Source organism: Raphanus sativus, chromosome 2, assembly GCF_000801105.2.
Source record: "Raphanus sativus cultivar WK10039 chromosome 2, ASM80110v3, whole genome shotgun sequence".
Classification (NCBI taxonomy): Eukaryota; Viridiplantae; Streptophyta; class Magnoliopsida; order Brassicales; family Brassicaceae; genus Raphanus; species Raphanus sativus.
This window is the reverse complement of record NC_079512.1, coordinates 11,596,490-11,619,514: the sequence shown is the minus strand read 5'-3', so window position 1 is coordinate 11,619,514 and position 23,025 is coordinate 11,596,490. Positions and strand designations below refer to the sequence as shown.

Here is a 23,025-nt window from a genome sequence, read left to right as displayed (position 1 = left end):
ATTAGATAAACCCACTATTGTGGTGTCTACCAATTTATCAAACAATCCTAATACCTAAAATGTCGTTTGGATTAGACACTGATGACAAGCATTAAGGTCAAATTCAATGGGTTCACGATTTACTTTAACATCAGCTTTCGTTGGCTAAAGAAAAATCGCCTATCTATGTTTTTTCTATAAACCTAAAACACTTTTGATAATTAAAATTAAACCTATAATCAGATGCTAAATACCTAGTTCAACACAATCAATAAGTATAGCAATAGATAGAGATATCAAATAATAAAATCCTATTTTTGTCTAACTCATTGATGCATGATCTCTAACACCCTAAACTTAACAAGCGACTACTTAGACATGAACAGAGAAATCTCAGAGACAATAAATGAATAATACTGCATAAAGAAACAGAAACAAGAGATAAGATTTAGGGGGTTCTTCTCTATGAAGAGAGATAGTCTTCTCCCTTTACAAAGTAGCAAATCCAACAAAACCAAAGTCTCCAATGAGTTTCTTATGTGTCCAAGAAGCGTAGAATGATAAGAATCAAACAAGTATTAAAAGGGGAATATGAAGCCCTCTCAACCTGTCCACATCAGATGAAAAAATCAACCACTCATAATCCATCAAACGTCCACGTCAGATAAAATAAGAGAGATTAAAACTGAGTCATTCGTATCGTATGGGTTCACAATTATACTCTTGGCCCATTTGGAGTCCATCTCTCTCAAATCTAATTTTCACACGATGATTTTTCAATTCCTACAATTCTACTTCGTCGTCGTCGTTTCAAATTCATGAAAATTGTCGTCTCAACTTTGTATTCAACACCATCCCACTCTCATTAATCAAAGCTTCTCTTTACTCCTTTCATTTGAGATGGATTCCTTTCACCTACTTTATGTTTCTCCTCCTATATAATTTGTTTTTTATAACTTTATATCTAATAAAAATTTCCACCTTCGGCAGAAGGAAAAAAAAAGCATATGGCCACAAATCTGCAATGAAGATCTGAGTTAGCAAGAAGCAATTTAGGAGCACGAGGAATCGCATCTGGAGTCAGCTGGTGAGGCCGTCGTACTTATATACCTTGCTACGAAGATCTGTGGGCCGTCTTATATTTGGTTTGATAAGTTTAGTTCTGTAATGATTTGTCGTTTTAACATGATCAGGCTGAGTTAGGGTCAACCAAAAGATCATAGAGATGCTTCCCATCAAGAGAGCTTCTCCCTAATGAATTCATAGTGAGTTCTCAGATTTTTCTTTCCCTTCTGTAAAAGTAATCATTCTGTTTTCATGGATCCACGAACATGAATGAGACTCGCTAAAGGCTTGGAACAAAATAATGGAATGAGGATTGTTATAAGAAAGTTTGAAACTGTTAGGTTTGATGAGAAGTTGCAAGTTGTGACTAAATCTCTTGAGGCCATACAATTCAACTTTAGACTCTCTGTTTCAATTGAGAACGTATCTTATGTGATTTTTCTTGCATATATGTTTTCAATTTTGCAGTTTCTAAGTTATATGAACCAAGTCTTGCGGCTGCAGTGGATGATGGTAAGACCCATAACACTTATGCATCTGCTTGATTAATATACAATGGCTGTTGTCAATATTGGTGTGGCTTTATGCATGTTGGGTTCTATTAACTGTTTTGCATTACTATGACTAAATTAAAAGCTTATTCCACTTTATGATTTTGAAAAACCTCTCAAATGAAAAATACTTCAAAATGCCCTTTTCCAGTTCAGAGAGCAGGTGCTGACAATTGGTGGCAATACTCACAAGGAGTGTATTGGCAACAAGGACTACACATGATTTGTTGATGGGTCAAATGATTTACCTAAACTGGGACATCTTCTAATCAGATCATGTATGTGCCACTGCCAAGTACAACGTCCCGAGCCATCACTGGTGAGCCAATCTACCTCATCGACCATCTTGGCCAAGCCTCGCATAACTTCAATCTCATCAAGAAACTTGCTTTATTTGATGGTAATGTCCCACGGTGTCTCCACCATTCTATTCCCACAAGTGATTCACTCTTCAAGAATCAATCCCCATGATCTCCAACTTCAACAAAGGTAATCAGCATTATTTGTTGTTTGAAACAGTAGAATATGATCAATTCGTTAAATAACTTGGATTCATATAAATTATAAGGGGTTTGCTTTTTGTGATTGATTGGTTGGTTACATACTTGACTTTAGGCTGCTGCTTCCAAAACTCTTGATATTTAATCCGCGGACAAAGACATGTACGCTTTCTACAAAGAGGTTGAGGTACTTGTGGTCAGACCCTTTATTTTAATATGCTTTATGGATACAATTTAATGTTTCTGTTTTGTTTCCTGTTGCAGAATGAGAGCAAGCCTCAGATGTATATGCAGACACATACTGAGATCAACGAAAAGATGAGATGGATTCTCCTACACTTGCTTGTACGTTCATGTCAAGTTTGACCTGTCTCCTGAGACGCTTTACCTCACCATCAACACACCTGTCTCTAAAAACTATTCCGAGAGCGAGCTACAGCTTCTAGGCATTGGTGCTTTGCTTATAGCCTCCAAATAAGAAATCTGGCCTCCTCAGGTATGTCATGTAACACACATATCATAATGCTTACAAGATTATTATCAGTTAGAGCTGATCATGGGTTTTGTGGTGTGAACAGGTCAATGATTTGTTATACGTCACAGACAACTCTTACCAGTGCAATCAAATTCTCATGATGGAGAAAACCATTTTGGGAAATCTGGAGTGGTACTTGTCAGTTCCAACACAGTATGTGTTCCTTGCAAGGTTCATCAAAGCTGCCAATCCAGACCCGGAGATGGAGAACATGGTTCACTTCTTAGCTGAGTTGGGTCTGATGAATTACGACACTTTGAAGTTATTTATTCAAAGTGTTTTGAGGGTAAGAAGGCTCAAATTTTGTATCAGTTTGTCTGATGCACAGAGAGGTCATGCTTTAGCTATAAACGTCTTGCTCCGAGGTTAGCTGCACTGAGAATAGAACTCTGTCCATGCCATATGACTGTTGGTTACTTCTTGAAAGTCTATTTTGTTCTTCTCCTTTCACGGCTCAATAAACATAATGCTCAGCTTTTGTCCTCTCCATAGGTAACCCTCACTCAGTCTTCTTCCATTCACACAAACATAATTGTTTTTTTTTTGAGAAATACAAACATAATTGTTGCTACTCAAGATAACTCTTTTAGTTTGCAGGTGATGGAAGCAAGGGCATTGTGGATGAAAGAGCTTCAGAATCAAAACACTTCCACAGACAGGCTATAGAGATATTCTTAAGGAAGTGATTACACCATCAACTTCGAGATACTACAACCATGCTCCCCCTGAGTTTCTGTCGCCAAGAACATATACCCTCGATCCTCCTTCAATCATGTATCACGATTTTGAGAAACGGCAGATCGCGGTTCTGAAAATGCAGAGTTCATTAATGAAGCTGTTATTTAGGAACAACCAATCCAGAAGAACGAGAAAAGTAGTGCAAGCCTAAGCCTAACACCCAATGATGATGGTGATTGGCCAGAAGAAGAAGATGATGCTCGTGATTGGGCTCCAATGTTCACAGGGAATGATGATGATGTTTCTTTCAGTGATCTTGAAGGTGACGCTGATATAAGTAAGCACTAAAGTCTAAGATTACCTCAAAGGGAACAGACCAAAAAGGAACATGAAATAGTCAAGACGATGATGGTTAACATTGTTGTCAAAAAAAAAATGAAGATGTATAGCTGAAAAGAACAATATACCCAAATCTTACCTTAACTACACCATTCATATTTTAAAATCAAATAGGAAAGTTGAAAGTTGTGCAGAGTTAATACGACTTATAATTAGACAACTGCGAAGAAAATCTTAAAGGTCGGTACTCGGTGCAGTATTCAAGATTATTAAATTTGATACTAAAAACAAATGAAAGTTTATGGGGACTTCTCATGAGTTTGTAATCCAATTCACATATAAAATTATAGGACATTTGCAAAACTTAACGAAGCAGTTAAAACAACATAGAAAGAATCTAAAGAACTTTGGTAAATAAGTTACTACTGAACATGATTAATAAGATATATGAAAAAAAAGAATCCATTTTTTATAGTAAATAGATTATTTGGATTTTACGATAGAAATTTGAGAAACCCCGACAGTAAAATATTATTTGAACAACCAAAAATATATATGAAGAATAGTCAATACATATACATAAAAATAACTAAATTAATTTCAGAATTAAAATTAACATTTTTATAGACAAATTAACCGAGATCAGTTCAAATAAAAATCAAATAAAATTGTAGATGAAAATTGGTAAACAATGATTTATTTGTCCAAGACAATGTCAATGTTTTCAAACTCATGTCCAATTCTAAATTTACATATGAGAAATACCATAAGATAATCCAAAAAAGGTTTATTGTCACAAATATAGATTCTAAGGATCAAAATGATCAAAATGTTTTATTAAAAGGTAAATATCTATTTATACCATTGGATTTACTAATCTGGTCCAAATGATTTAAAATTAAAGGATGAAGATTTATGATTGAAGTTTAAAATTTTACAAAATAAAAAATAAATATTACAAATTTGAAAATGAAAAATTTAAAATAGTTTCAAAAAGTATTTTCTAATTTCAAAAAAGTGTAGGAAAAATTTGAAAAACAAAAAATAAAAGAAAAAATTATAAAAAGTTCGAATTTGAAAACATATAATTTGTAACTATAATTTTATTTATTTATTTTTATTTATATATCTAGAGTGTAAGGGTCTTTTCTTTTATTAAATAATCTTTTATTAAATAAAACAGTTTGGCAATTTTCTTCTCCAATATCTATTTTTGTGACAAAAACTTGAAAATAATGAAAATAATTTATTTTGAAGAACTGCCCATTACATATTTCTTACCTATTAAATCTAATATAATTTTGTAGATAAATTATCAAAAAATAAAAGCAACAAATTAGTGTTAAAGCAGTATAAGGAATTGTATTAATCTTTGATGATGCAATAAAATACAACATAAAATATTCAGAAATTTACTAAATATAACTATGAAATAGTAATAAATAAATAAATAAAATGAATAAAATTAAAATATAATATCAATATACAAAAAAGTAAGAAGAAAATAAAAAATTAATGATTATAAAATGAGAAAATGACTCAAATGACACTAAACCAAGTTTTTGTTCCCAAACTAGCATTCAAAATCAAAAGTCACAAAAATAGATTTCATTTAATGAGATCATTTACGCTTATGCCCCTCTTTTTCTTTGATTAACTAAATTAGAAAAAAATCAAAATCTACTATCATCGCCTCCTCTGGCCTCCTCATCGCCGTCTTCAACTCCTATCTGTTTGACATTGTTGTAACTGGGGATCTAGGTTTCGTACGCCATCTCCTCGAGAAGAATCCTCTGTTCGTGTTTGGCGAAGGAGAGTACGGCGTTACTGACATATTCTACGCCACTGCGAGAAGCAAAAACCACGACGGGTATTCTGTCTGATTTATGATTTCGCGGTTAGTCCGAGGTTCGACGACGCCGGCGGTTTTGATCAGCAAAACGTGATATTCTGGCGGCTTACAAGAGGGAGATGATGAACAGAGCGGTTCACTCTGCTTGTAGAGAAGGGAATCTTGTCATTCTCAGAGAACTTCTGAGTGATTGCTCTGTTGAAGATGTCTTAACATTCCAAGACAAACAGGGCTCCACCATCCTCCACGCGGCCGCCCGAAAAGGAAAACTCTGGTAACTAACTCAATTTTACTAAACTAAAGAGAGAGAGATATTTGGTCATCTTTGGTTCTTTGTTTCTATTGTTTGGGAAGACGTCTGCTTTGACGATGAATGTGGCTGGTGTGGTGTAAGATTGTGTTTTGATTGCCCTCTCGTGGTCTGTGATTAAGGATACGGTGACTCCGCTGAATCTGTTTGGGTACGGGCTTGCGTTTTTGGGGGGTTGCGTACTACAATCACTGCAAGTTGCAGGCGTTGAAGGCTAAGGAGGCTCAGAAGAAGGTTCAGGGAGGTGGTGGTGGTGATGAGGAAGGTGCTGGGAAGCTTTTGGAAGTGAGGGAGAGTAGTGAAGGTGGTGGTAAACGTTATGATGCTGAAGACTGATCTGATGAGAGAGGAAAGGTTTGTGGATCTGATGGATGTGTGAAAAGTTTCAGAGGAATAAGAGCTGAAGGGGGGTGGTTGTTAGGATGATTCTGGTAGCTTTTGGAGAGGAGTTTTCTACAGGGTTTTTTTGCGCATCTTCAGGTTCAGTACTTTTGCTTCATCATCTTTGTCTTAGGGTATGATTCGTCTTCTTCTGTCTTTTGCCATTCTCTGTTCTTTTGAGTTCTTTTTGTTGTTGCTATGTTATTTACTTAAGTTATGGTTAACTACTATTTGATGGTACAATGTCTTAGTGATGTTTTTACAGTATTGCCACACGAACCTTTGTTTTCTATTGGATCTTTTTTATTTCTTCTTTCTGAGTCTGTGTTGGTAGCAGTTGTTTTAATTAGTTTACTTAATAATCATCTTTGTTTATTGGCGCAAGAGGCGAGTGTTTTAGTGGATCCAAGGTATACTTTAGCTGTTTGGGAGAGAGCAACAGAGGTTGTGCAGGAGGACGATAATTCGAGCATTGTACTGATGCTTCACACTGGAGGCACTCTTGGGATATTTGGTCTTGCTCAAAGATACAAATCTCTCTTTGAGCCAACTTGAATGATTAGGCTTTTTTGTAGCATACCATTCCCAAGATTTGAATAGACATCAATCTAAAGATTCAGTTAAGCTTTAGCTTAGTAATTATTAAGTTTTACGTATTATGCTGTATTTGACTTTTTTGCTTTGCCGATTTTGAAAGATTTTGTTCATATTTAGAATAGCTATCCCGAACAAAAAAATGTCTTAAGATTGTCTTGATAATTATTTTTTGGAAAGCTTTCCTGAAACTACACAAATCTTTCTTAAAAATTTTAAAACTTTACACATTTTCACGAGCACAAGCAACAAGAGACTACCAAAGATATCAACATGCTTAAGGAGAACAAGACACCAAGCAAAAAACATTTCAATTTTGTTACTATCCGATTTTCTGGAAGGCTTTCCTGAAACTACACAAATCCTTCCTGAAATTTTTCTAAACACTACAAAGTTTCACAAGCACAAGTAACAAAAGACTAACAATGTTATAAGCAACATTTCCTAAACACATTCAATAGATGCAAACAAACAACAATTGAATATGTAAGTAGAGATAAAAGTAGAAATTAAAGAAGAAATAAAAATAATATGTCACTTAAGAAAGCTAAGCTTAAGACAGTATTTTAGTTGCTATCTTAACATTTTCTTTTTTAGTTAAATATTAAATTTTCATGACATCCTTCCTAAATATGTAACTTGATATCCTAAATATGATATATATGTAATTTTTATTAATATTTATATATATTTTAACTTGCTATTCTAACATTTTTCCCTTTTAATTAAATTTTAAATTTTTAAGAAACCATTCTTAAATATTTTTAATTTATATCCTAACATTTTTCCTTTTTAAATATTAAATATCCAGGCAGCTATTCCTAAATATGTTTTTTACTATCCTAACATTTTCTTTTTTAATTAAATATTAAATTTCTAGGATTAAAGTCCAATTCAGGATAGCCATCTTGAATAAGGATTGTCTTACATTCCTTACATGCTTTTGATTCTCTTCGAAAACAGATTTATGCAAAAAAAAACACTCATTTTTTTTTCGAAACCCATCCTGAATGTGCCAAAAGATATCCTATATAACATATTTGTTTTATAATGATACCACATTTAACACTTTCTTGATAGAATTATTGAAAATGCTTCGACCTATCCTATTTTAATATTCTCTATTTTTATTATGTTTTCTCTATTTTGTAGACAATGAACTATATTTGGTGATTTCTATAACCAATGAAATTTTTTATAAATTTTGATTATGTTTTTTGTTTTTGTTTTGGATGATTAAAGTCAAATTCAGGATAGCCATCCTCAACAAGGATTGTCTTACATTCCTTACCTGTTTTTGATTCTCTTCGAAAACAGATTTATGCAAGAAAACACACTCATTTTATTTTTTTCTGGAAACTCATCCTGAATGTGCCAAAAGATATCCTATATAACATATTTGTTTTATAATGATACCACATTTAACACTTTCTTGATAGAATTATTGAAAATGCTTCAACCTATCCTATTTTAATATTCTCTATTTTGATTATGTTTTCTCTATTTTGTAGACAATGAACTCTATTTGGTGATTTCTATAGCCAATGAAAATTTATATATATATTTTGATTATGTTTTTTTTTTTTTTTGGAAGATTAAAGTCCAATTCAGGATAGCAATCCTGAACAAGGATTATCTTACATTCCTTACATGCTTTTGATTCTCTTCGAAAACAGATTTATGCAAGAAAACACACTCATTTTATTTTTTTTGGAAACCCATCCTGAATGTGCCAAAAGATATCCTATATAACATATTTGTTTTATAATGATACCACATTTAACACTTTCTTGATAGAATTATTGAAAATGCTTCAACCTATCCTATTTAATATTCTCTATTTTGATTATGTTTTTTCTATTTTGTAAACAATGAACTCTATTTGGTGATTTCTATAGCCAATGAGTTTTTTTATATATTTTTGATTATGTTTTTTTTTGTTTTGGAAGATTAAAATCTAATTCAGGATAGCCATCCTGAACAAGGATTGTCTTACATTGCTTACATGCTTTTGATTCTCTTCGGAAACAAATTTATGCAAGAAAAGATACTCATTTTATTTTTTCTGGAAACCCATCCTGAATGTGCTAAAAAATATCCTATATAACATATTTGTTTTATAATGATACCACATTTAACACTTTCTTGATAGAATTATTGAAAATGCTTTAACCTATCCTATTTTAATATTCTCTATTTTGATTATGTTTTATCTATTTTGTAGACAATGAACTCTATTTGGTGATTTCTATAGCCAATGAAATTTTTTTATATATTTTGATTATATTTTTTTAGAAGATTAAAGTCCAATTCAGGATAGCAATCCTGAACAAGGATTATCTTACATTCCTTACATGCTTTTGATTCTCTTCGAAAACAGATTTATGCAAGAAAACACACTCATTTTATTTTTTTTTGGAAACCCATCCTGAATGTGCCAAAAGATATCCTATATAACATATTTGTTTTATAATGATACCACATTTAACACTTTCTTGATAGAATTAATGAAAATGCTTCAACCTATCCTATTTTAATATTCTCTATTTTGATTATGTTTTCTCTATTTTGTAAACAATGAACTCTATTTGGTGATTTCTATAGCCAATGAATTTTTTTATATATTTTGATTATGTTTTTTTTTGTTTTGGAAGATTAAAATCTAATTCAGGATAGCCATCCTGAACAAGGATTGTCTTACATTGCTTACATGCTTTTTGATTCTCTTCGGAAACAAATTTATGCAAGAAAAGATACTCATTTTATTTTTTCTGGAAACCCATCCTGAATGTGCTAAAAATATCCTATATAACATATTTGTTTTATAATGATACCACATTTAACACTTTCTTGATAGAATTATTGAAAATGCTTTAACCTATCCTATTTTAATATTCTCTATTTTGATTATGTTTTATCTATTTTGTAGACAATGAACTCTATTTGGTGATTTCTATAGCCAATGAAATTTTTTATATATTTTGATTATATTTTTTTTTAGAAGATTAAAGTCCAATTCAGGATAGCAATCCTGAACAAGGATTATCTTAAATTCCTTACATGCTTTTGATTCTCTTCGAAAACAGATTTATGCAAGAAAACACACTCATTTTATTTTTTTGGAAACCCATCCTGAATGTGCCAAAAGATATCCTATATAACATATTTGTTTTATAATGATACCACATTTAACACTTTCTTGATAGAATTATTGAAAATGCTTCAACCTATCCTATTTTAATATTCTCTATTTTGATTATGTTTTCTCTATTTTGTAAACAATGAACTCTATTTGGTGATTTCTATAGCCAATGAATTTTTTATATATTTTGATAATGTTTTTTTTTGTTTTGGAAGATTAAAATCTAATTCAGGATAGCCATCCTGAACAAGGATTGTCTTACATTGCTTACATGCTTTTGATTCTCTTCGGAAACAAATTTATGCAAGAAAAGATACTCATTTTATTTTTTCTGGAAACCCATCCTGAATGTGCTAAAAAATATCCTATATAACATATTTGTTTTATAATGATACCACATTTAACACTTTCTTGATAGAATTATTGAAAATGCTTTAACCTATCCTATTTTAATATTCTCTATTTTGATTATGTTTTATCTATTTTGTAGACAATGAACTCTATTTGGTGATTTCTATAGCCAATGAAATTTTTTTATATATTTTGATTATATTTTTTTTTTAGAAGATTAAAGTCCAATTCAGGATAGCCATCATGAACAAGGACTGTCTAACATCCCTTACACGTTTTTGATTCTCTTTGAAAACAGACGTATGCAAGAAAACACACTCTTTTTTTTTTTTCTGGAAACCCATCGTGAATGTGCCAAAAGATATCTTATATAACATATGTGTTTTATAATGACACATTTAACTCTTTCTTGGTAGAATTATTGAAAATGCTTCAACCTATCCTATTTTAATATTCTCTGTTTGATATGTTTTCTCTATTTTGTAGACAATGAACTCTATTTGGTGATTTCTATAGCCAATGAATTTTGTTTATACATTTTGATTATGTTTTTTTTGGAAGATTAAAGTCCAATTTAAGATAGTCATCCTGAACAAGGATTGTGTTACGTTCCTTACATGCTTTTGATTCTCTTTGAAAACAGACTTATGCAAGAAAACACACTCATTTTATTTTTCTCGAAACCCATCCTCAATGTGCCAAAAGATATCCTATATAACATATGTGTTTTATAATGATACTACATTTAACACTTTCTTGATAGAGTTATTGAAAATGCTTCAACTTTTCCTATTTTAATATATGTTTTCTCTATTTTGTTGACAATTAACTATATTTGGTGATTTCTATAACCAATTAATCTTTTTTTATAGATTTTGATTTTTTTTTTTGGAAGATTAAAGTCCAATTCAGGATAACCATCTTTAACAAGGACTGTCTAACATTCCTTACACGTTTTTGATTCTCTTCGAAAACAAACTTATGCAAGAAAACACACTCATTTTATTTTCTTGGAAACCCATCCTGAATGTGCCAAAAGATATCCTATATAACATATGTGTTTCATAATGATACCACATTTAATACTTTCTTAATAGAATTATTGAAAATGCTTCAACCTTTCCTATTTTAATATTCTATGTTTGATATGTTTTCTCTATTTTGTAGACAATGAACTTTATTTGTTAATTTCTATAGCCAATGAATTTTGTTTATAGATTTTGATTATGTTTTTTTTTTTGTTTTGGAAGATTAAAGTCTAATTGAGGATAGCCATCCTGAACAAGAATTGTCTAACATTCCTTACACGTTTTTGATTCTCTTTGAAACAGACGTATGCAAAAAAACACACTCATTTTTTTTCTGGAAACCCATCCTGAATGTGCCAAAAAATATCATATATAACATATGTGTTTTATAATGATACCACATTTAACTATTTCTTGGTAGAATTATTGAAAATGCTTCAAGATATCCTATTTTAATGTTCTCTGTTTGATATGTGCTCTCTATTTTATATACAATGAACTTTATTTTGTGATTTCTATAGCCAATGAGTTTTCTTATAGATTTTGATTATGATTTTTTTTTTGGAAGATTAAGTCTCAATTTAAGATAGCCATCCTGAACAAGAATTGTCTAACATTCTTTACACGCTTTTGATTCTCTTCGAAAACAAACTTATGCAAGAAAACACACTCATTTTTTTTTTGGAAACTCATCCTGACAGTGCCAAAATCTATCATATATAACATATGTGTTTTATAATGATACTATATTTAACACTTTCTCGATAGAATTATTGAAAATGCTTCAAGTTATCATATTTTAATGTTCTCTATTTGATATGTGTTCTCTATTTTGTAGACAATGAACTCTATTTGTCGATTTTTGTAGCCAGTGAATTTTCTTATAGATTTTGATTATGGCTTTTTTTGTTTTGGAAGATTAAGTCTCAATTTAGGATAGCCATCCTGAACAAGAATTGTCTAACATTCCTTACAAGTTTTTAATTTTCTTCGAATACAGACTTATGCAAGAAAACACACTCATTTTTTTTTGGAAACCCATCCTGAAATTGCCAAAAACTATCCTATACCAATTAATCAATAATATATTTTTTAAAAGAAACATTTCTATTTTTCAGTAATAAGACTTATTAAGCAGATTCAGCCTATTAAGCAGATCCTTTCTAAATTGAGCTATACTCAGAGAGAAAAAGCATATTCCTGAGACTATCAGAATAGAGAGATACTCCTGAGTGGTTTCTGTAAGTTTCTGCAGCTTATGATCAAAATCAACTATAAATTAATTCATTTATCATAACATCAGTTTTTGAATAATACATCATGAAACCAAAACACTTGACATGAGATTAGATATGCATCCATATTCACAGCTTCAGAACAGAGATAACAGAGGATATGTAAATGGATGGACATTTATTTCATCCTTATTGAAAGTTGAAAATGAAAACAAAAGCAAAAAAAAAAGGAAAGTTACAGAACGGAGGACTCCTTGCTTGCTGTAGCGAGTTCTGCAGTGATAATGAAACTAGACTTCCCAGCTTGTCTCAAGTACTTAAAATCTCCATTCATCAGCTTCACCAGTTTCCTGCTAACCATCAAGCTTAACCCTTCCTCCGACACATCTTCCTCACTTCCAAACATTTGGTTTAGCAAAAACTCTGGTAACCCAGCTCCGGTATGCATTATCCTGTTTTCATCAACACAATCTCCTCAACGCACACATTCTTTCACACCATATTGTGTATTCATTAAAATATTTTACCTGATCTCTAAATAAGCAAGATGCACAGATCTTCCAGGCTGATTTTTCCTCAGGGAAGCTGTGATAGTTACCTGACCTCCGGATGGTGTGAAGTTAACAGACATCAGCATGATATCTGCAAGGACTTGCTGAAGCCTAACACTGTCTCAATCAATCCAACAATATTAAAGCTTTCTTCTTTATCTCTGTCTCGAGCTTGTTTTAGTGTCTTTCTACTGTAAGACCAACAAAGTCTCATACTTTAAATGATACCTGCTAGATAAGGCGATGCACATGGCTACCATTAGAAGTGGCATTCGTAGTCTCTTTGTAAGTATTGTGAAACAACCAGAGAAGATCCAAATTGAACTTCTTTGGCATCTCGTACAAATAAGAATCTTCCTGACCTGACAATGATTTCAAACATTTATAACAATGAACAGCAGCAGCACATATGGAATTAAAGCTCATTGCTATAAGAAAAAGTAAGCAAGGCATAAGTTAGTTAGTAAGTAAACCTGCAAGTGGAAGCGATAGCAGCGATACCATCAGCGGAGAATCCCTCGCATGAAGAGAGCACGAGAACGTTGAAATTCTTAAAGGACTTAGCTATGAGCTCCAAGCACTCATCGCTAACCACCATCCTCTTCAGCCTTATCTCCTCCAGCCACGACGTCGACGTCGACATCGCCTCTATCCCTCCGGCAGGATTAACGTCTGCTAAGTGCGGTTTCCCCTAAGCTCCACGGATCTCAATTTCGGGAACCTCCCTATCACCTTCGCGGGGCTGACGGAGTAGCAGTTCCCGATGAAGACTCTCCTCCTGCACCACCGCTGGATCTCGTACCACGACTTGCACACGAGAGACACTCATCGAGCTCCTCAGATCATCATCAAGAGTTCAGCGGATCGACTTGTTTTTTTTAATGATTGTTTTATTAATTATACAACAAGGGCATTAATGACATTTTATCTATTAATGAATGTCATTTTTGTGACTTTCTCCTTCTAGTGCTTATAAAATGGCAAAATAAAGAGGAGATAAACACACCAATTTATTATTTTCAATATGTACTTGAATAAGTTTGAACCAAGTTGACTCTGTTTATGTTGTTACCAACAAATTTTGAACCATTTAATAAACAATAAATCTATCAAATTTTAAAACAAATTATTAGTTATAATTTTACAAATATCTAAAACTAAAAATTAATTATCAATAAATAATCATATACTATAGATATATTATAAAAAAATAATAGATATAGATATAGTTAAAATCATATATTAAGTATTTTGATAAACCGTGCATATTATAGTATTTTTTTCTACAAATGGTAAAGAATACATTCTAACATTGTATTCACATATCATCCACATCACCCAAGAAACCACAGTAATTCTATTAATAAAATATACACAAAATACATTTATACATGTTATGACCAAACTTACAATAAAAAGTTATGTCTACCCACTTACAAACACATTCCTATTAGATAATTTTATGAAAAAAATTGTGTTTACTTATTTAAATTCAAAATATTTTTATTAATTTAAATATCCATGTAAATGTTATTGGAAAATACATCATAGAAAAAAATTACCACAAAAAAAAACTAAATACAAAAACATAATTGGTTAAAGGCTTGCTTTTCAAGAGGTACACAGGAAAAAATATAAATAAAGATAAAAATTACAAAAAATGTTTTATTCCTGAAATATTTCACATATAACTTTTGTACATTTCTTCCTATGAAATGGCCAAACAATAATTTTTAGATGATTTCAAAGCATATAAGAGTAAAAGTAATTTATTTTAATAACATTCACTAATCCAAACATATATAAAGGTGAATGGAAAATAATTTCCATTATCATTTTTGATTTCTGCTAAATGATTTTTTAAACAATACAAAAAAATATTATTCACCTCAACATTTGGAATAAAACATTACTATTACTTTACCTAAGATAAGTCACATTAATCCACTGAGAAACTAATAAAAGCATATGTTATATAAGCCACAATATGTACCTTAAAACATAGTCTATCTATATTTGTTTTACTGTTGTTTTAGAAATTTTCTGATTTATAAATTCTAAATTCATTAAATTATTTTAAAAATACACAAAACCTTATAAAAATTATAGAGCAACTATTTTATGGTCTATTAATTAACCAAAAATAATACGTAGCGCGGACAGAGACTCTAGTAATGAGAAAAGGTATATTTGCAGGTTTGTGGCGGCCCATAAGGAAAAGGGAGAAGCCCTAGGTAAAATTCCGAAATAATAGTGGTTTCCATAAATATCTCTGCCGCTGGAACAATCACTCGGCTTGTTCTGCTCGACCGGGAACAGTCACTTTAGACTGTTCTGCGTGAAATCACCAAATTGCACACTTTTCTGCCTCTTTTGCTCCAACTGGTCCATCTCTCATCTAGTGTTATTCCAAACCTGTAATGACTCGAAAAGGACTAGGAAGACTCGATAAATACTCAAAAACACTTTAGAAAACAATGTTAGAGTGTGGCAAAAACAGCATATATCTCTGTTCTCCATTATTCTGCAAACTTTCAAACTTTTGAATCTATCCCAATAAACCCTTCACATATTCGCATATTTCTTAGATAATTTTATAAAATAAAAAAAATATATTTTTGAATATCTTTTATCTCTGTTTTAATATATCACCGAAATTTTTTTTTAATACCAAAAGTGATTTGAAGAGCTTTATTTCTTCATAAAAATATCACTTATTCCCTCTGTTTCATTTTATTTATCGTTTTAGATTAAGTAAATCATCAAATTTATTATTTTACCCTTCATTCATATATTATTTTATTTGATTATGTTAATTAATGAATTAAAAGAGTAGAGATAAAATTGAAAAATTAGTTAGTTAATGCATTGAAAACATAAAACAACATGAAATATAAGTAATCTTTTTTTAAAAGTAAATTATTCTCTCATGGTGGCATAACTAATATATATAAATAAACATATTTTGTGTTTAGAAAAATATCAGTTCAGCCACCTTATATTTGCTCTTATCAGTTCAGCCACCTTATATTTGCTCTCTAGCTAAAAACTAATACTGAATTTCAATTTAAAATTTTTAAAATATGCATTTGCTCTCTACCTAAAAATAGAAAAAGCTAAAATAGTTTGGGGTGGATTTTTGCAGTCTACCATGTAGTTGAATTTTGTAAAAGGGGAGGTATTTCATCGAATAACATTGTGGTCGTAGACCTCGGTTAGTACAGCTGATGAAGAACTAGTAGGAGTATGCTACAGAAGTTGTATACTCTCATTAAAAATTTTAATAAAGTGATTGGTAGAGCAGTAGCATTATACAATTTAAAAATTATTATAAAATTAGTATATTATATATTTGTTCTAAAATAACATTATTAAATTATAATATATATTAATAAACATATTTGTTATTAAAATAGTGAATATAATTTAATAATATAAATCAAATTAATTTTTAAATGTGAAATATAATTATTTAGAAAAAATAAATGTAAAATTTATTTTAAAGTATAAAAATTATTTTTGGATATAAACATAAATTTTGATATTACTAAACAAAATACGTTAATTATGTATATATATATATATATACATATTTAAAATATATAAATAATAATAATTTTATATAATTATCATTATTTATTTATTGGTAGAGCAATAAGTAATTCATACATAATATTATCATAAATTTTAATATATGACATATAATTTATTTATTCTAAATAATATAGATATGTTTATTTTATAATATATAAATACATATTATGTTTTGGTTTTTATTAAAAATAATGAATGATATGTTTATTATATAAATTAGATTGTATTTTAAATGTGATATATTGTTCTTTTTAAAAAGTAAAAAAAAAATATTTATCACAAATTTTTTAAAAATATATATATTTACTTTTGATTACGAACATAATTTTTATATTATTAAATAAAAATAATTAAATTGTATTTAATTATTTTTAAATTTTAAATTATTCTAAGTGCAAATGCTATATCAAAAATTTCATATGAAAGCATTGAATAAAATGCGTTTGAAGAGAATTAGTATCTTATATTCTTGTAAATATTTTTCTAAATGCTTTTGAGATAAATATTGATTGAATAATAAAGAGCATAATGTTTATGGTAGTGTTGTTAGGCCTGGGCAAAAAGCCCGTACCCGAAAACCCGAACCAAACCCGAGCCGATAAAACCGGTTCGGATCGGTTTCGATCCTCGTCAATAACCGAATGGAGCCAATAAATTGAGAATGTCGGGTTATGAGTCGGTTCGGGTTTAAACCGAGACACCGATTGATTACACCCGAGAACCGTAAATCATTCAACCCTAACCCCCTTTTCGATTTTCATTTCGCGTGAGCACAAAGGAGAATCTCTCCCAAATCTCTAACATCTTTCCTAAATCTCGATTCCCCTATATTTTCTCACTGAATTTGTTTCCTAACTTCGATTATCGAATATCTCCATCGATTCTCCAAACTGATTTGATTCTTCGACTGAAACCGAAACCCTAAGTACCACGATCCTATAAATGGGTCTTCTTTCTTCATCGTCTCTTCCATCACAAAGCTCTAGCTCTAGTAATCAATCAAAACCTTTGATTCAAAGGTACTCCTTATTCAGATTACTCTATGCTTATCTCAAAGTTTATTGCTTTCGGGTTTTTGGTTTTTGGTTCTGTTTTATGGGAAATCAAGTTTTATGTTTTTTCTTTTGAGTTCATTTAACTGTCTTGTTCAATGATCTTAGCTTTGTTTCGTCTTAATCGAACATCACGATTTATCTTACATTTTTTTATGCATAGTTGCTGTCTTGTTCGATGTTCTTAGTTTTAAATGTTGTTTTTATTTACTCATGTCTTCATATATCGTAATGAGTCATGACTAGTAGATGTTCTTTTTTACTTGCTCTTGTTCGAGTTCTTTCTTATACGACTAGTAGATGCTTTTGTCTTAAGATTATCTATGCTTTGGTTTGTTTGATGTTACTGACTGGATATGTTTTTCATTTTCGTGCAGATGGTTTCGTCATCCTCCAACATCGCACGCTCTGTTGAAGAAACAACGGATGTTGAAATGCAATTTGAAGAAGAGTTCCAAGGGAATTCCAAAGCTGCTAACGCAACATATGGTGTATCTTCTGAGTCAAAGAAGGTGAAGAAAGTTGTGGTGCCAAGGTCTGCTGTGTGGAAGCATTACACTAGAACCAAGGACAGTCGTGACAATTGCATCTGTCACTACTGTCAGAAGGTGATCTCCTGTGCTAGCAAATCAGGAACGTCAAACCTCCAGAAGAATTTGACGATCTGCAAGGAGTACCAGTCATGGTTAGCCAGTCAAGCGAAGGATCAAACGGAGATTAACAATGAGGGCAATCTGAAGTCAGCAAGGGTCGCAGAGCCGGTTTTCAGAGAAGCCTCTAATGAGCTTATTGTGCTAGCCGAGTTGCCTCTTTCATTTATTGAAAGTGTGGCTTGGAAAACCTTCTGCAACAAGGTAATATCGTGTAACCTCTTCTCCGTTTACATTCTTTAATATAAGTCTAACTTTTCTTCTCTTATCTTGCAAGGTTAACCTTTACAAGCCTCACTCGAGGAGGACTGCTACACGAGACATTGTTGAGATGTACGTGAAGAAGAAGACAGCTTTGAAGAACATGCTTTGCACAACGAAGCAGAGAGTGTCACTCACTACTGACATTTGGGTTTCCCAAGTTACTGGTAATGGTTTCTCATTTTACTGATACATTTTCTTATTTTTTTGATCAAACTCGAGACATTATAATAAGCTTTGTTACTACTGATTTAAATTATTATTAGTAACTTATTATTTTCATGTTTTAACAGGTGTAGCTATATGGTAATAACAAGCCATTTCATTGATGCTTCATGGCAGCTCAAGAAGCTTATTCTCGGCTTCAAGTACGTGATAGATCACAAAGGTCAGACCATCTCTAATGTCCTCTTAGAGTGTCTAGCTGAGTGGGGAATCGAGAGAGTCTTCTGCATCACAGTAGATAATGCTACGGCTAATACCTCTGCCATTAGGAGATTTCATTCGCAGTTTAGAGAGGTTGACCCTGATGCTCTAGTGTTAGACGGTAATTTCTTGCACATGAGATGCTCTGCGGATATCATTAATCTGATTGCTAAGGAGGGATTGGCTGAGGTGGGAGAGAATGTGTTAGCCATTAGGAATGCAATTCAGTATGTTCGTTCATCCACACCTAGGCTGAATGCGTTTGATCTGAGAGTCACTAGTGGGAGAATGAGCCGCGGTAGTTTGCCAATGGATATCAAGACCAGATGGAACTCAACCTTCCTCATGCTGTCTAGAGCCCTACAATTTAGAGCTGCATTTGATAGGATGGAAGCTGAGGATCGGCTCTATAATGATTACTTCCTGGAGATGGATAATGGTGTTATGAGGTGTGGACCACCTACTTCGAGAGACTGGAGTGTTGTGGACAAGCTGAAGAGATTTCTGGTAATCTTCTACAACAGCACGTTGGTCGTCTCTGCCTCCTCTAAGGTGAACTCGTACAAGTGCTATGGTGAGATAGTCACCATAGAGAGAAATCTCACTGCGCTGGCCAACAGTTTTGATCCGGAGCTGAAGGTTAAAGCATCAGAGATGTTGCATAAGTTTCTGAAGTACTGGGAGGGTATCAAGGGGGTCAACAAGATGCTGATCTTAGCCACAATTTTTGATCCCAGGAAGAAGATGCAATTCGCGAAGCTTTGCTTTGAGAAGTTGTATGAGAAAGACAGCTTGGAGTCGAAGGAAATGGTGCAGTTCGTTGGTGATATTCTCAAGTGCATGTTCATGGAGTACAACACTCGTTTCAGAGGGTCAACTGGACAGTCCTCTCAGTCCAATCAAGCACCATCTTTTCAGCCGAGTCAAGAGTCTCAAGATCAGGAGACAGATAGATAGGCGCTGGTGGTTGAAGACTTCGGTTATGAGAGGATGGATTGTATGTACAATGAGCTGATTGCTGAAAAGGGAGAGGATACTCGTGATGAACTAGAAGTGTATTTGAAGGAGCCAGTTAAAAACCCAAACCTCATTCTTGGCGTTGACTTCAACGTTCTTTCTTGGTGGAAGCTTCACCAGATTAAGTTCCCTGTTCTGTCTGAAATGGCTAGAGATCTCCTCGCAATGCAAGTGTCCTCAGTGGCGTCTGAAAGTGCCTTTAGCACCAGTGGAAGGATTTTGGAGCCATATCGCAGCTGCTTAACACATTACATGATAGAGGTCCTCATGTGTACTGAGCAATGGATGCATGCTGACATCAAGCTGAGTGAGCAAGTGAGAACAAACGAGCAGATGCTTGCTGAGGTTGAGCTCCTTGATCGACTTGAGAAAGGTTTGAAATGCTTTTACTTTTGTTTCTTTTTCAATTACCATTGCAATGTATGTGATGTCTAACTCCCTCTGTTTTGGTTCTGTTCCAGAGTTTCAAGCACAGCGTCTTGAAGATTGAAGTTGCAGGTCCGTGGTGAAGGTTGAAGATGTGGTTGAAGTTGAATAGATGCTAATTTTTATTTTATATTTAATAGATGTTAAATTCTCTTCTTCTTTCTTTGAGAAATGAAATGATGCTAACTTCTCACGGAAAGTTAAATACTGAATTTATAAATTGAAATTTAATTTTTTTTTTGTGGGGAAACAATTACTTATTTTGTTTAAAGACTAAAATTAATTACAAATTTGATGGAGCTCGAATGTTTAGTATGTTTCACATATTTGAACATAGACACACATGTAAACATAAACATTTTGTTCAGAATAATTAATTTAGGAAGTCATTCTTTCTACTTATAACATGATGTCAATCTTTTTCTCATGTTTAAACGATTTTTGGTCTTTGAATTACATTTTTCTTCCACCTCCAAGTAAAATGAAAAACTTCAGTGTTTCTCATCTACAGAGATTATTGCGACCTCTGCGCAGCCGATGTTTGGTCTTCTTCGTCGCAGGATCCCGGTAACCGATCATTCGTCTTTAAGGTTACCATTAATCGATCACCCATGATGTCGATTCAATGCGAGATTTTTGTTGCGAGAGTCGGTGGAGTCGACTATGAAAAGGTGTGCTCTTCTCTTTACAGAATCTTTTTCTCTTCGTTGTAAACTCATCGGAAAAAAAAAATTCAAAGCTATGGCTAACGTTTTGGTCCTCCTCTCTGATCTACAGACCGACCGCTCCTCTACCACCGTTGAAGTTCGGTTGCTTCACTTCTGGGAGGCCAGACACGTCCGTCGTGGTGGAGAACTCATGGGCGTCGACATGCTCTTGCTTGGGTCTAAAATACAGTAAAAGGTAAGGCTTCATCCCTTTGAGACACATCCTCGCTATTCATAATAACGGTAGAAACTTATTACACACTTTTTATTCACATTTAGACAGAGTTCAGACATTGAAACCAAACTCCAAGAAGAGAAAGTTTCTTCGTTTTCTCATACAGCTTCAAATTCAAAGGTTTTGTATTTTACAATCTCTCTCTCTCTCTCTCTCTCTCTCTCTCTCTCTCTCTCTCTCTCTCTCTCTCTCTCTCTCTCTCTCTCTCTCTCTCTCTCTCTCTCTCTCTCTCTCTCTCTCTCTCTCTCTCTCTCTCTCTCTCTCTCTCTCTCTCTCTCTCTCTCTCTCTCTCTCTCTCTCTCTCTCTCTCTCTCTCTCTCTCTCTCTCTCTCTCTCTCTCTCTCTCTCTCTCTCTCTCTCTCTCTCTCTCTCTCTCTCTCTCTCTCTCTCTCTCTCTCTCTCTCTCTCTCTCTCTCTCTCTCTCTCTCTCTCTCTCTCTCTCTCTCTCTCTCTCTCTCTCTCTCTCTCTCTCATTAACACTGCTGATTTTGGACTGGCAGGGGAGGTTAGTTGACATACCATTAAAAAGTTGGTTAGTATCAATTTTTGTTGTACTCCTTCAGGTGCATTTATTCTCGGACACCAATATTTTACTTTTTTCATGATCTTTCAGTGACTCTGCTCTAAGATCCATGCAACAGACCGGCTGCGGCAGGGGTTCTGTACGTCCCATTCTCTGAGGTACACCAGAGAGTATTTGTTCGAGGCTATGGCTGTTACCGTTCCTGTCTTAAAGGACAATCTCAAAGTCATAAGCTCTTGGCTGATGGCTATTCATAGTTTACATTTTATTCATTTTAAAGTCACTAATGAGCTCCATTGACTAGCTTTTAACAGATTCAGCCCCAAGTGTGACACGATATTTTCACCTGAAACGAGGATACCAATGGGATATGGTGTTGCAGTCGGATTTTTCATATACTTTTGAGTCTAGAGCAGAGTAATCTGTGACCACAACCACTTTCTTATACATCTGGAAAACCAACCTGGTTGAGCCAAGGAAGAAGTATGGCCAAAAAGAAAATGAAAAGACATGCGAAGGCATATCAAAGCATCATCTTTGATCTTTCAGAACCAGAAGTTATCCCTCAAGAAACCCACCAAGAGTCTCATGACTCTACTGGAACGACTTCCCTTTTGTACGTTGTCTTTTCCTGAAGAATTATGGAAGACTCAAGAGAGCAAGAAACGTGAGTGCACAAAAACAAAATGTAAACTTAAATGCTTCCACTAGTAATATTTAATTTTCCTTTAGTGTTGTTTTTATTCTGGATAAAGAATAGAGAGCTCCATCAATAGCTGTGTTGTAAGAAAAGAGATTCGCTTGAGTTGTGTAAATTTGGTTTATTTTGGTTAACAAATATAATTTAACACAAATGTAAAAGATGAACTAAATAACATGTATATTGAAAAAAGATAGTTTAACAAATTAATTGATTTTTGGTCAAGTTTGCTATCGTATGTGACTATTGGTTCAAGTGGTAAAAATTATATTTTCAGAGAAATATTTTAAAATATACATACATGAATTATTTACGCTACAAAAGTTAACAAATGAAAAATTAA

The 23,025-nt window shown here is 32.8% G+C and overlaps 1 protein-coding gene, 3 long non-coding RNA genes and 1 pseudogene across 6 annotated transcripts; 4 read left to right on the top strand and 1 right to left on the bottom strand.

Moving 5' to 3' along the window:
• The first annotated feature begins 712 nt into the window (after positions 1 to 712).
• LOC108841978 (uncharacterized) lies at positions 713 to 3,842 on the top strand. 3 transcript variants are annotated; one of them, XR_008941095.1, is made up of 9 exons: positions 763 to 820; positions 970 to 1,066; positions 1,173 to 1,244; positions 1,513 to 1,557; positions 1,747 to 2,084; positions 2,211 to 2,282; positions 2,360 to 2,591; positions 2,674 to 3,122; positions 3,228 to 3,842. It is a non-coding gene; the product is annotated as an uncharacterized LOC108841978 (long non-coding RNA). The 3 variants fall into 3 exon arrangements; XR_001948218.2 differs by having other exon boundaries at positions 713 to 1,066; positions 3,221 to 3,842; XR_001948217.2 differs by having other exon boundaries at positions 714 to 1,066.
• A 1,468-nt stretch (positions 3,843 to 5,310) lies between these two features.
• On the top strand, positions 5,311 to 6,966 carry LOC108841942 (uncharacterized). Its single transcript, XR_008941094.1, has 2 exons — positions 5,311 to 6,324; positions 6,576 to 6,966. It is a non-coding gene; the product is annotated as an uncharacterized LOC108841942 (long non-coding RNA).
• A 5,607-nt stretch (positions 6,967 to 12,573) lies between these two features.
• Positions 12,574 to 13,916, bottom strand: LOC108834675 (protein TRANSPORT INHIBITOR RESPONSE 1-like; annotated as a pseudogene).
• A 5,035-nt stretch (positions 13,917 to 18,951) lies between these two features.
• On the top strand, positions 18,952 to 20,031 carry LOC130508529 (zinc finger BED domain-containing protein RICESLEEPER 2-like). The gene has a single exon (XM_057004090.1). The coding sequence runs from the start codon at positions 18,952 to 18,954 to the stop codon at positions 20,029 to 20,031; it is 1,080 nt and encodes a 359-aa protein (XP_056860070.1).
• Positions 20,032 to 21,501: 1,470 nt separating this feature from the next.
• On the top strand, positions 21,502 to 22,754 carry LOC130503540 (uncharacterized). The gene is made up of 4 exons (XR_008940864.1): positions 21,502 to 21,579; positions 21,960 to 21,991; positions 22,073 to 22,140; positions 22,297 to 22,754. It is a non-coding gene; the product is annotated as an uncharacterized LOC130503540 (long non-coding RNA).
• Positions 22,755 to 23,025: the final 271 nt, after the last annotated feature.

Coding starts and splice junctions, on each gene's coding strand:
- LOC130508529 (XM_057004090.1), top strand. CDS start 18,952: ATGGTAATAACAAGCCATTTCATTGATGCTTCATGGCAGCTCAAGAAG.